The sequence below is a fragment of the Falco punctatus genome (genome assembly GCF_963210335.1).
Source record: "Falco punctatus genome assembly, chromosome: 4".
NCBI classification, from domain to species: Eukaryota; Metazoa; Chordata; class Aves; order Falconiformes; family Falconidae; genus Falco; species Falco punctatus.
Window position 1 is genome coordinate 17,925,549 of NC_137583.1, and position 13,175 is coordinate 17,938,723.

At 40.2% G+C, this 13,175-nt stretch overlaps 1 protein-coding gene across 1 annotated transcript in view; it reads right to left on the reverse strand.

Moving 5' to 3' along the window:
- Positions 1 to 6,664: 6,664 nt before the first annotated feature.
- Positions 6,665 to 13,175, reverse strand: part of SUCLG2 (succinate-CoA ligase GDP-forming subunit beta) — a 131,920-nt gene continuing 125,409 nt past the window's right edge. The window contains exon 11 of the mRNA XM_080385321.1: positions 6,665 to 8,628. Within this exon, the coding sequence (XP_080241447.1) occupies positions 8,513 to 8,628 (116 nt within the window). The 3' untranslated portion in view covers positions 6,665 to 8,512. The remainder of the gene's footprint in view (positions 8,629 to 13,175) is intronic.

Here is a 13,175-nt window from a genome sequence, read left to right on the forward strand (position 1 = left end):
CAGACATCATATGGTATGGAATATCCCTTTGGCCAGTTTGGGTCAGCTGTCCTGGCAGAGTTCCCTCCCAATATCTTGCCCATCTCCAGCCTACTGGTGAGGGGGAATGTTCGAGAGACAGCCTCGATGCTGTGCGAGCACTGCTCAGCACTAGCCAAAACGCAGGTGTGTTACCAACCTTCCTTTCCACCAATACAAAGCACAGCACCTTGGGGGCTGTTACGGGGAAAATGTACTCCATCTCAGCCAGATCCAGTACGCTGAAACAGGAGGCACTTGCAGACATAGTGGGTCTCGGCCACCTCTCCCCACTGTTAGAACAGTCACGGCATTAGGAGAGAAAAGGGAGTTATTGCAAACCATTAACGTGGCATCTACTCTTGAGTTGCTAAATTAATGTCTCATTGTAAACCACATATACTGAGTAAAGGGGTGGGGGGGCCTGGGATGTTTGTAGAGATACTACACGTTTATGTCCTGAAGTCTGGGAGTGACACAGGCACTTTCTGAATCACCTGCTTTTAATGCCCATCTTACAAGAGACTCGAACACAGCGTGTGGGTGGTTCTGTTACACCAGCAACAGACAGCAGAACAAAAGGGACCATACATAAAAGCCCTGCTGTACAGGCTGCAAATGGGCTTCGCTTCTGCTGCTGTTGCTGCATTTTCAGATCTTTCAAGATCTGGAAATGACTGGGGAAGAACTTGAGCTGTCATGTGAAAAAGCTCAAGCTTAATGATGAAACCTGGAAATCAGTTGTTAGAAGGAGGCACAGCTCTGGCAGACCCCTCTGTGTCTTTTGAAAGCAAGCTGCTTTCTAAGGGCAGCCTCATGAGGATAGAGATGGGAATTTCCCAGCTAGAAAAGCCAATGCAGCTGTCATGCAAGAACAGGCTGGCTTCAGCAGATGGAGCATGACAGCAAGAATTCTTAAGGTTTGTGAGCAGCTCTACAGTGAGTATAATCCCACAGATAGTGGAAAAATCAATAGATGGATAATGTTAAGGAAATCAATAGGATTGAAGCTCTAAGGTTGAGTAGTACACGTGGTGAACTGACATTGACACCAGTCTGCCATTGTCCTCAAAAATTCTGTCTTGATAAGGAAGCACTTGGCATTCTGGCCATCGGCATGAGAACAATAGTATCTTGCTCCCACCATGGAAATAATGGAAAAAAAGATTTATTCTCTTGCATGTCCGAGAATATTTACTTTCTGCTCTGAGTATTCTCTGAAAATGTAAGGACTGATGAGCAGATGTTCAGCAGACGAGCTGTGGAGGTGTGTTATGTCAAACATTTCACCAGGACTGCAAGACAAGTTATGGAAAACTAAATGTAAAAGACTGTATTGATTAATTTCCCCCTGTGTTTTGCATGAGCTTGTTCAGAGCACAACTCAAAGGGGATTAACAACTTCACATCATATTCCTGCAGCTGTACAATATGGGAAAAGCACTTGGGAAAGCAGTAGAAAAAGTCGCTGGCACTAAGGCTTTCCAGCACCTCAGGAAATCCGGATTTAAGCTGATCAGTGTTAACCAATAAAACTGAACTTCAGTGAATGGACAGGTTAAGAAGGTCCAAGAAGAATATTGAGAATTTGTCTGAATTTCTATTAATGCTGGTTCCTTTGGGCCAGTCTTAGCAATTTCTGTTGACATTAGTGAGGAATGCTCCTAGAAATGTTGCAGCCAGAATTCCTAAAAAGCCCTACTTTTCACGTTTGCCTCAGAAAATGGAAAAAAAATGAAGGGGGCAGAGAGAAAAGCACCCCATCAGCTTCACTGTAAGGAAAAAGAGAGGACAGGTTCACAACTCAGCCTGCCCAGACATAGCCAGGACTTCCCCGCACAGAGATGCCAACTCCAAATGACTTCCCTGGCATCCTTTTCAGAGGTGAGTCAAGCACATGCTAATGACCTACACAGGAGTAGAGGATTTAAGGCCTGATATCTTCTAAAGATAAAGGATTTACACCTTCACAATAAAGTTTGAGCTTGTCTGTACATGACACAGAGGTGCATAAGGACAGGACCCAGGTTGGTCTGCCTTTGTTATGCAAACCCCATCTCACCCATTGCTTGGTGGCAGATGGAGGATGAACCCTTTGGTGTTTAATGGTAGTGCTGCTCATCACCTATTGAAACGCAGCATGAATCCCTCCAAGGCTGCAGGTTGTCTGTTTTTGCAAGACTGGCTCCCCTACAGACCGGGATATTACAGCTGTAGGAGATTAACACTACGCTGCTGGCAATACCTTTTGTGAGAAGCCTCTGGTCCCACATTGCTGGGGCATAAGGTCAGTTTTGCTAACCAAGAAGCCCAGGTAAGGCAGGGCACCAAACACCATTTATTTCCTGAACTGTGCTGCCTTGCAGGACTTTTAAAGGAAGAAGAGTTGTTATGGGGGACTGAGCTGCTGAGTATTGGCCGGTGTTTGGTCACGGAGGCAAACAAAGCAGCGCTCGTGAACAAAATGGTATTTTCTAAACCCCTCTGCTGACCCATCTGTGAAACAAAGGAGGAATGTCTCTCCTAAGTACTTGCTGCAATGCCCTTTCTTGCCTGTTATTTTTTATTTCTGTTTTGGAGCAGCTGGAGAGCAGCAATCGGCACCTAGCTGTAAAGAGGCAGCCACATACAATTACAGAGAGAAAGTCTTGAAGGACACAGTGCTGAAGCAGGGAGACATTTGAAATAAACTTAAAGGGAACAGCTTTGTTTAGCTGTGTGGCCTTTTGCTGCCCTGTAATTCTTTATGTCAATTATAATAGAAAGATCAAATTTCTCATTTTCTCATCTCTGTATCTAGAGAAATGCAAAGACCTCTTACACTTGATCTCTCCAAGCCCTCCTTTCCCAGGTTCACTTACCAACACTTTGTCACTGTCACCTCTTTGATGATGGCCTGCTTGTATGCATGCACACATTCAGAAGAGTTGCTCTGGTAAGTACAAAGGACCTAGTTTCCAAATCCCACCCTGCTGCACATCCCAACAGCACTGAATTCATGGAGTAACCTATTTCTGTCAGTTGCTTCCTTCTCTCTAGGCTTGGCTATCCCTGTTAAATTTCATCACAAATGACCCTGCATTTAACTGGGAATTGAGGGCCAGGCTATTCCCCCACCTTTGCAAGCACAAGAAGGTCCAGAATGAGGTACCTCCTGTCCCAAGATGATGTGAGAAGGGAATATTTTCTTCATGGCATTGCTCTTGCTTTCTCCTCCTTGATGATGTGGGAACACTCCAAGACACAAGGAGGGTAGATGTGGGAAACGATCACAACTCTGATATGGAGTTTCTTTGTTGCAAGCAGAGTGAGTTACAGAAGACAAGAGCAGAGCTTTCCCTTAGGCCCAGCGAGGATTCACCCGCCACCCCCCTCTGCCTGCCCATCAAGGCCATTTCATATTTAGGGAAACAGAACATGGGAAGGGTAGCTCTCTAGAAGCAGCCGGTGTCTATCCACATGCCAGAACAGAGTCCTGTCTCCAGCCTGGCACTGTGGCCCAACATACACAGAAAACCTTTTCCCTCCTCAGTGCTCCAAGTCCTGTAGAAAAGGGATGGCCCCAAGGCATGGGGAGCATCATATGCTATGCAATGTAATAGCAATTACTGCACCTACACCACTCAGCACCCACAAATGTGAGCACAAAAAAATGCTAAGGGACAAATTCACATATGCACTAAAGATCCATCTGGCACCTGCAGGACAGGGCTACCAGGTCTTGGATAAGTAAAATCTTACCTCACAGTAATCTCTTAGGAATAACATGCAATAATCCACATACACTTTTATTTTAATCTTTGGTTGGTACTTTGTGAGGCTGAACAAAGACACAGACGTGTTCAGGATTCTACCAAGTGTGCATCTGTCTCCAGATGAAAGGATCCCAACATCAAACTGACTGCAGCTGGGCTGGAAAAAGTTTTAAATCACTGCGATCAACACAAGTTTTGCACCAAAGTACAAATACACATACCATGATTTCCTCTGGGTGACAGGCAAATCCTGTTATTCTACTTATGAATGGGCCTCATTAAGTAGAAAAAAAAATTGTTGGTTCAACCTGTTCCTTTTTAAATTAAACATATTAAAGTTGATAGATACCCCTAATTCTCTGCTCAGCCTTTTATGCATTGCAATAACACTGCTCCCATTGTTAGGGAAAGTCTTGAGTTTGCATAATCTGCTTTTCATTTCCCTGGCAGCTGCAGATCATTCTTGGTGACTAAATTAAAAACAGTTTCTTTCAAGAATCCACCAGATCTGTCCTCCTTTTCCTTTCCTTCACCTACAAGTTACGAAGAAAAGAAGGAAACAAACCTTTACCAATAAGCATTAAATCCTATCAGATCAGGCTGGAAGGTCACCTCATCCATCCCTCTGTCCTGAGGCAAAAATCAACTCTTCTTAATTTATCAGGTGTTCATCTACCTCTTAAAAAACACCCACTGATGATTTCATAGCCTGTTCCTCGGCTTACCTCATGGCAACAAGTCTGACCCAAATGTTCCTTACCATAGTCATAGCTCCTCACTGCTTGTTATGTCCACACTGGACTCAAGAAAGACTATTTCTCTTCGAGTAAAAATATTTCTTCTCTCTTTGAAGCAGCCCTTTACATGTCTGTCAAACTTTCCCATACTTTTAACTCTTCTTATTTCTTATGAACATATCTGTCTACAACTTTTCTGAAATACACACGTTTCAGAACCCGGCACTCCCGAACAGGCAAGACAAACTGCTCCTCAGCCCATTTCTGCTCCTGTGTTTATTCCTGTCGTATAGAAATGAGTAGAAGGCACAGGTTCGAGTTCTCAGCCTCCCAGGACAGGAACAGGCAGATAGGGAGAGAACTCTTGGACAGCTTTGAGGACAACACTGCAAGTAGTAAGAAAACACAAGGAGTGAGCTATGTGGGTAGAAAAGTAGGGGAAAATCCAGGAAATGTAGTAGGGGAAGGGGAGAGAATCAGATGACAAATGAAAATGTGCAGTGACCTGCTTTCCTTCCTTTGCCCCTTGCCAGAGCTGACCTTGACTTCAAAACAAACTCCAATTTTCTGAAAGGCAGCAATAAGAAAAACAAGGCATGAAATCTCAAGAGTCAGTTCATAGGCTTACAGCAGCATCTAATACTAGCATTTTACATGTCATGTAATAAAGCACTAAGCCTAGGAGGTTTTGGGATTTCTGTAACTAAGTTGGCACATTTTATTACAGGACCTGGTTCTTCCAGCACCTGGCCTTGTGCACAGGCTTCCTGGCTCTTCCAGCCCTGTGAGGGTGCTCACACCCGCGTTTCTGGCCACTCAGTACGCTCAGCTTGTACTGTGCTCAGCTCTCAGCACAAAGGAACCATCCGGGTCAACCTGACACACCGTAATCAGAATTACTGGATGTTCCCAGGTTTGAAAATCCCCAAGTTCACCAGGCAAGGCTCACCTTGGAGGGCAAAGCAAGCGGCACAGCACAGCTCGCAACTGTGGCAGCGGGCTCTGCTGCAAAGGGATGGCCCTGCTCGGGACCTCATCTGGTGACTGATTTGCACTGACATGCTGTTCCAATCACAGCAGTTGTGCATGATATCAGCTGCTTTTCCAGACATAGGGAAGAGCAGGCCTGACAAATAGGATAGTAAATGCATGTTAAGGACATTACTCCAGAACTCCCAGCTGTTATACTTTCACTATGAGAATTTATCTTGTTAAAGATGTAACACAATGCCAGCAGTAACAGCTTCCTCCTGTTTTGCCTTCTAAGCGCCCAGTCCTACAGAGCTTTATTAATACAGGCTGAAATTCCAAGATTTAAAGGCTAACTAAATCCTATTTAAAACTTTCACCAAGAGGATTTGCTGGAACTTACCCACTGCTTACACCGCTGTTCACTTCCCGTGGGAGGGGCAGCTCTCATGTATGTGCCCGCTGGGTTTAAGCTATAAAAGGCCGGCTGGAGCGGAGCTTGCATCCAGCCCTGCTGAGCAGGGGCAGCCACCAGGCAGCCAGCTGCTGAGGACAGCAAACCGCACTCTTGCCAGGTTGCGTCTCTGCATGATTGGGCAAAGACAAAAGCATCCCTTCTAGGCACTGCATTTACTTGCAATTTATAACAGCTAAAAATCACAGGAAATGGAACTAAAACGCCTTTCCAAGGGAGACCAAACCCAACCTTACATGTTTCCATACACAGAGAAATGACCCATGCAAATAAAAACAAACCAGTCTGCAATGCCACACCAAGCAAGCAGAGCACCAGCAGAGCGCCTCTGGTTACAGACAGCGAACACTGCCTCAGTGCAAGTGAAACACCAAACGTTCAAAAACAGAAACCCAGAGCTTATGAAATTTTCCATATGACAGCTGAAAATTAAAAATTATACTGTCCTATTCTGTATATGGCTTAAGAGGAATAAAACTTGTATGTACTGTCATTAGTCTACATAAAAGAAAAGATATATATAAAGATAAAAAGATCTACTTTTTCAGATAAAAAGCACATATCTAAGAGTATACCAACATTTCCCTATTGAAACTAAATTTCTATGCATTTGATTTCACCCACCTGTAACAAAATGCTGAACGGAAGAACACAGAATACAATAGACAAATTAAACAATCTTCTGTTTTACAGAAAGGATAGTCATTAAATGGGTTTATTTTTATGTTTATTTGATGAAACTGTGTACAGAGCATTAATCTTTGCAGAATAATCATGTACACACACAACGAATGATTTTGAGACCAGAAGTTAGATAGACAGTGTGCGACAACATTGCATAAAGAGTTCTTCCACAGAATTCTTCTATTTCCAGTATTAAAGTATATAGAGTGTGACTTCTTTATTCATTGTGGTAAGGTAAACACTTCTTCCTCCAAAGCAGCGTGCTTCTATGCACCTTCACAGGAACTGCTAACGGCACCCTTCTCCTTCATTCAGTCAATAAGTACATACCTAGCGGCATATTTATTGCTGTTCTAATGGTCATACATTTTTTCCTTGAGCAATATGCAGAGAAAGGAATGGAGAAGAAAAAACCTACAGTAACTGATGATAGCAACCTATCTATACTATTTGTGTCAAGAGGCAGAGATTACTGCAGATAATTTATTTCGAATGTAACAGTTTTAATGGAAATGTCAAGAAAAATTTATTTACATTTTTCTAAGTAGAACACGGTATTGATTAGAGCCGCTCAAAAAAATCACAATTAAGAATTTATTAGACAAATTTTTACCTCTCTGCCCATTTACAAGATCAGGTCATAATATCCACTCATTTGTTCACTGTTCAAATTTATTGATGATTTTCAGCATGCAATTCCTGGGCTGAGCGAGATTTGTACCGAGTTCTTTAGTTACACAAGCCATTTGGTATTGTCTTCTGTTCCCTGAACGAATGATCTGTGTAAATAACAGCTTGAATTTTGACTGTTACAAAAGAATATATAATCAAAATAAATCTTGTTCAATATTTGAGTACTGAAACTTACTTTTTCTTTCTTGTACATGTTTTTACTGATGCCTGAGAAATCAAATACTTTAAAAATGGAAAAGTTCATTTGTGTTCTATTCCCAATAAATCAGAAATGTTTTTTGGAAGTTAAATCAATTGAAGAATACTCCATGCTCCTTACAGAAAACTGCTTCAGGTTCACATTTTATTTTTAAACCTCACAGCAGTGACATACTTATGAAAGAGGTTATTTTAAAAAGTTAGCAGCCATTTTCTTACTGGCAGACACATCCTCCTCGAGCTCTCTCTATGACACTGTTACACCTAGAAATACTGCACCTCATTTCCAAACCCAGAAAATAAAAAGAATCACATTTCACCAGCTTACAGGCACAGTGTAAGAATGGAAGGTCCTTTCACTACCAACTATTCAATCCCTTTCCTATTGTGAGGTATACTTTGGCATCTAAAAAATAAAATCATCTTAAGGCAAAATGTGTGATTTCTAAAAAAGAAAATAAACATTATTCGTTTGAATAAAAATAGATATTGTAAGCACAATTTTTTACATTTGTGTAGAAGTCCATAAAAAATATAAACTCATTATTAGTTTGCTGAGTCTTTACGATATATAAAAAAAGAACCAAACTACTGTGAAATAGGTGAACTACGTGTGTTTGATTAAAGAACAGTCCTGCTGAAATAACTCAATTATTAATTGTTGTATCTTATCATGAGCTTATCAGTTACAATTCTAGAAGAAAAGCAGAAAAAGAGCTTTATGAAGAGAAATATTACTTATTACAATTCTGAGTAACAAAATTACCAAAATTAGATGAAAACATACAAACTTTTCAAGAACGTAGCTGCAAAATTTCTGAAGCCTAATTTGCAAGCCTGTGGCCTGAGTTTGTCACGTATGGCAAATTAAGTCGACCAACACTGATGATTGCTGAGAAAAACTCTACTAATCCTCTCCGAAATAAAAAAAAGGAACAACATCTTGCGAAACACACGTGCTTTCCATGAGAATAATGTTCACATTATTTTTTTGCCACACTAGCCACTGCCTTCTTTGCTGCATCCTCAAGGTTATTTGCAGACGTGATGGGGAGTCCACTTTCATTCAGAATACGCTGGGCTTCATGAACATTTGTTCCTAAAAAAAACCACTGACTATAATTAGTAATTAATATTAATGAATAAATGAGCATCTCCTATTAAATCCCTATAAAAGTAGTTATGCTTCAAACTACACATCATTTCAGTTTAACACAGATTCAATGAGTAGTTTAGACAGCTGAGAAGAAGGAACTCAATTTCAACAACAATTTTGACTGACAATGCAATCTGATAATAGCACCTGCATCCACAACAGGGGCTTTGTGAAGATTAGAGGGTTAATTCAACATCCACCAGAGTCCGCGGGGACATCCAACAAGAGCAGTGGATAGCGGACCATGTATCAGGCCTTCAAGACACTCAGAAGCTTTAACTCATTTATTAGCAACAATCAGCTACAGCTAATCAGCAGTCAGTGAATCAACAATAACTGCAATTTACCCATGTTAACTGAAAGCTGCAAAATGGGCTATGAAAGACAAAGATTTGGGTAATCCTGAAAATCCTACTGGTTTTGAGCTGCTCTTGAACACGCTTATTTTGCATTTCTGCTAAAAAGGGGGAGCACAGTGATCTGTGAAGCATTCAGCACAACACCGTTTCCTCCTCTGCTGCTGCACTAAATTCTCCCACACCAAAGGAGGCTCTACAGCTATACAGTACAAGTGCTCCACTTCGTATGTAAAAAGCTCAAATTCAGTCAATAGACTACATGCACAGTAAAAGAAAAAAAATCCAAAATTAAAGAAGATATTTCAGGAAAGTACATTTTCCCTGCTGTTCACACTCATATAGAAGACAAGTGAATCGCCTTCCCATTTACTCCAGCTCATTCTTTTCAGAAAACAAAGACAAACAGAAAATGTGAATTCTCCAGAGCTTTCTCCACCAAAGCCAAGTGACAGTTTTGATCACTGATATGCTTTGTAGCAGAGAAGAGCCTGGGGACAGGTATCCTACCGAGGAAGTGGACTCCACACTTCGGGACCATGCACTAGTCACAAGCACAAGATCCTGAGCTGATCTTTTTTGGGATCAACTCTACCCCCTCTCCTCCAGATCGAGTTCCTTGTTCATTTGCTATGCCAAAATGCTTAATTACTTTGTAATTCGTAGACTCAGCAAAATGAATTTTAATTATATTTGGAGCTATACACTAATTATACCCTTAATTATTAACCAAGCAAGGAGCACACTCTTTACTGTGACACTTCCAGAATGCTCATTTAAAAGGGTGATTTTGGGTTTTTGGCTGACTTTATATAAAATGTCTGAAACTGTACAGCAGAAGTAGAGAAATTCAAAAGTCTGTTTCATCAGTGCACTCAAGTTGGGAATCCCACTCCTGGCACTGAAAAAAGACCAAAGACATCGCTGTCGCAGCAGGCCCCAGCACTCTGTGATAGGAGAGGCAGGTGTCTGGAAGAGGAATGTGGGACCCCATCTGCTAGCTGTTTAAAAGCACTGGCAGAAGAGGTCATGCTTCCCATCAATATGCAGAGGACACACTGTGGGACTCGTGTAGGAAGGTCAAAGACATTTGAAATCTCTGACAGAAGGGTGATTTGGTTGCATAGTAACATCTAAAACTGTACAGGACTTTTCCTACAGAAAAAAAGAATATTATGGGCAGAAAAGAGCACAATTTTCTTTGTTTGTTTTAAACCATCCCATATAACGTAATGTGGAAGCTGCTAATTGCCTGTACAGAACTGTGCAGGGAAGTCAGAAGGCGTTACAAAGGTACTCGTCTCTGTTAAGTTCCTCGCATTTCTATAGCGATTCCCATCAAGTCTCGAAGGTTTTATCTATTATTTAGATACAAGTGTGATAAACATTTAAAACAGTCAAGATTGTACTGATCTCTCAAACAGGATTCTACAAGACAAAATGTGGTGAAAAGAAAAAAATGGAAAGAGAAAAATTTCCCTGGAAATTTTCCCACACGGAAAAATATTGTGCTGTTTGTGATAACCACATATTTAAAACTAACTTTTGCTCTTCACTAAGTGGCCAATATTAATTTACTAACAGGTCAGAGTGGGAACAATACATTGGATCTGTTCTGCGCTGCATTGATTGCTCTACACACCACTTGTCTAACATGCATTACAAAATCAATAGAAAACACAGTTCACTAAGAAAGGAGGGATGAGATTATGCAGGCAAATAAAAATATGAAACATGAAAAATATCTCACTGCAGTCAAAAGAATAAGGTTACACTTTTTTAAATAAAATATTGTTTTATAGGCAGCCCATACAACTAAACATATTTTTCAGCAATTTCAGCAAGCATTTCCTTTGTTATAATTTTCCTTTTTTTTTTTTTTTTAATTACAGGTTTTTATCCTATTGTGGAAAATACAGAAATTACAGTGAGATCCTGATGAAAGCAGGGGTAAGAGTTTTAAAATTAAATGCTCCGAAAACACTGGAAATATTTAAGAATCTACAACAGGTATCATCTTATTGCAGTAGATATTAAAATAAACAAATAAATAATTCCACTATTCTAACATTAACCTCCTGCCACTGGATGGTGTCAGAGAACTGTAAACAGAATCCCACACACAGGCTATCACAATAACCTGCCCTTCACCTAGAGCCAGCTGAGACACGGTGAAAATACACAGGACTGAAGGACACGGGGCTGTCATTGTCGCTGGGGTTTTCTTTGTTTGTTTGTTTGGGTATTTTTAAACTGAACTCTATTAAGGGAATGGCTTTCTAATGACAAAAAGAAGTTTTTTTCCTTTTTGATGCGTATTACTGTCAATGACACTTCATGGAAAAACAAAAAAGATGTAATTTTATCAGCATATACCTTCAGACTTTTTAATATAAATATCCACCTTCTGGAACCTGGGTTCTGAAACCACCTCTGTCTGTGTACATGCAATCTCTCACATTTACACTTCTGTTGCCTTGAAATCTCTGCTACCACTAGCAAAGTGAATCTATTCAACTCATTACCTAAAAATCCTAGTGATAAATATTCTATCTAAGCACATTTCTATAAACTGTGAGATTATATTAGCATGCATCGTTACAAATTAGTCAAGAGGACTGCATAGGTTGAATGAAAACAAACAAATAAAACATGGATTTTGATAATTTTCAATTAGTCACTTGCCCTGTTGCCACTGTCCAGTGCTCATGGCTGGAGAGTATGTAAGATTCTGCAACGCCATGTCTACCTTTTCAGATAAATAAGACATAAGGGGAGAAGACACATTAAGTATATCCTCACAAACAGAACACTAACGTAAAAAAATAATCTGATCTACCTCAAACATTCTGCTCTAACAAAATATTTCACAACATGTCTGAAAATTATTATTGATGTGACCACATTACATTATCAATAGTGCTGCTTCAGGTTTGATATGCTACATTGATGAGCACATTAAGTGCCAAATTCCGCACACACCCCCCCCCACCCCCCCCAGCATGGATCCAGGTTATGTCATTGCTAGCCCACAAGCTGGAAACTCATAGCCTCTCCAGTTCTCAAAGACAGAGGTACTGGAGAGTACGGGACAAGGTTTGAAGTTCATCACTAGCTAACCTTCAGTCAACATTTCATTTAAGGTTTGGCTAGTGGTAAGACTAACTTAATCATCTTTAGCTAGGGAACCTATGAAGTTTTGGTGGCTTACACATCTCGTAGCTGTTGGCTCTGTAGTCAAGAATAAATTAAATTTCTTTCACTGCCTAGTTCTAAGAGACAAACACTTTCTATTCTGTCCACCTCATTTACCCTTTTCTATCTTAAGCTTTTCCCAAAGAATATTCTAATCTTTGCCTCATGTTTACATCCTAACTGGAAAGACGCATTTAAATTTGTGCTGAATGTTTAAACACAGGATGTCTGAAGAGGTTGATATGAATAGAGTTTTAAGTGTGACTTTGCAATACCCCAGTCTTCTCTCTTGACAGGCAATTTGGTTTACTAAAAATCATAGATGTACATACTAAACCATATTTGTGAGCAAAACACACAGGCTGGAGAAAAACTTCACTTGTGTGTAAAAGATTGCTGAATATATTAAAAAAAATTGATTTTGAAGAACACAGAAGGTCACAAATCACATGGCTGAAAAATATAATAGGAAATTCTGGATTCAGGCATTTGAATAAAAGCCAATTTGCTTCTAGCTGTGTTTCAACATATTAAGTAGTTCTAATTCCTCCCAATTCTTCTTGTCCTATGAACAGAGAAGCACAGAATTCATTTGTTGAGAGACAATGTAAAGTTTCCAGCACAGGAAGAGGATATCCAATTCACAATTATTTTTTATTTTTTCCTCTTTTCATCTAACAGAGTTACATAAATTAGAAACGAGGTTTGACTTCCATTCAGAACTCATAGTTAGTTTTCATAAAACTTAACCGATGTACCTTACATTTTAAAGGGGAAAAAAATCCTGCTTAGAACTAGCCGAAGTTAGTTTTCTACATCTACAAAAGACAAAATCTGGAATATGTAGTTTCTCCATTTGTCCACGAGCCTTTTAAACAATAATCCTGCATCTCAGCTGGTGATTTTTTTTCACCAATAAGTCAAGGAAATACATGTAAT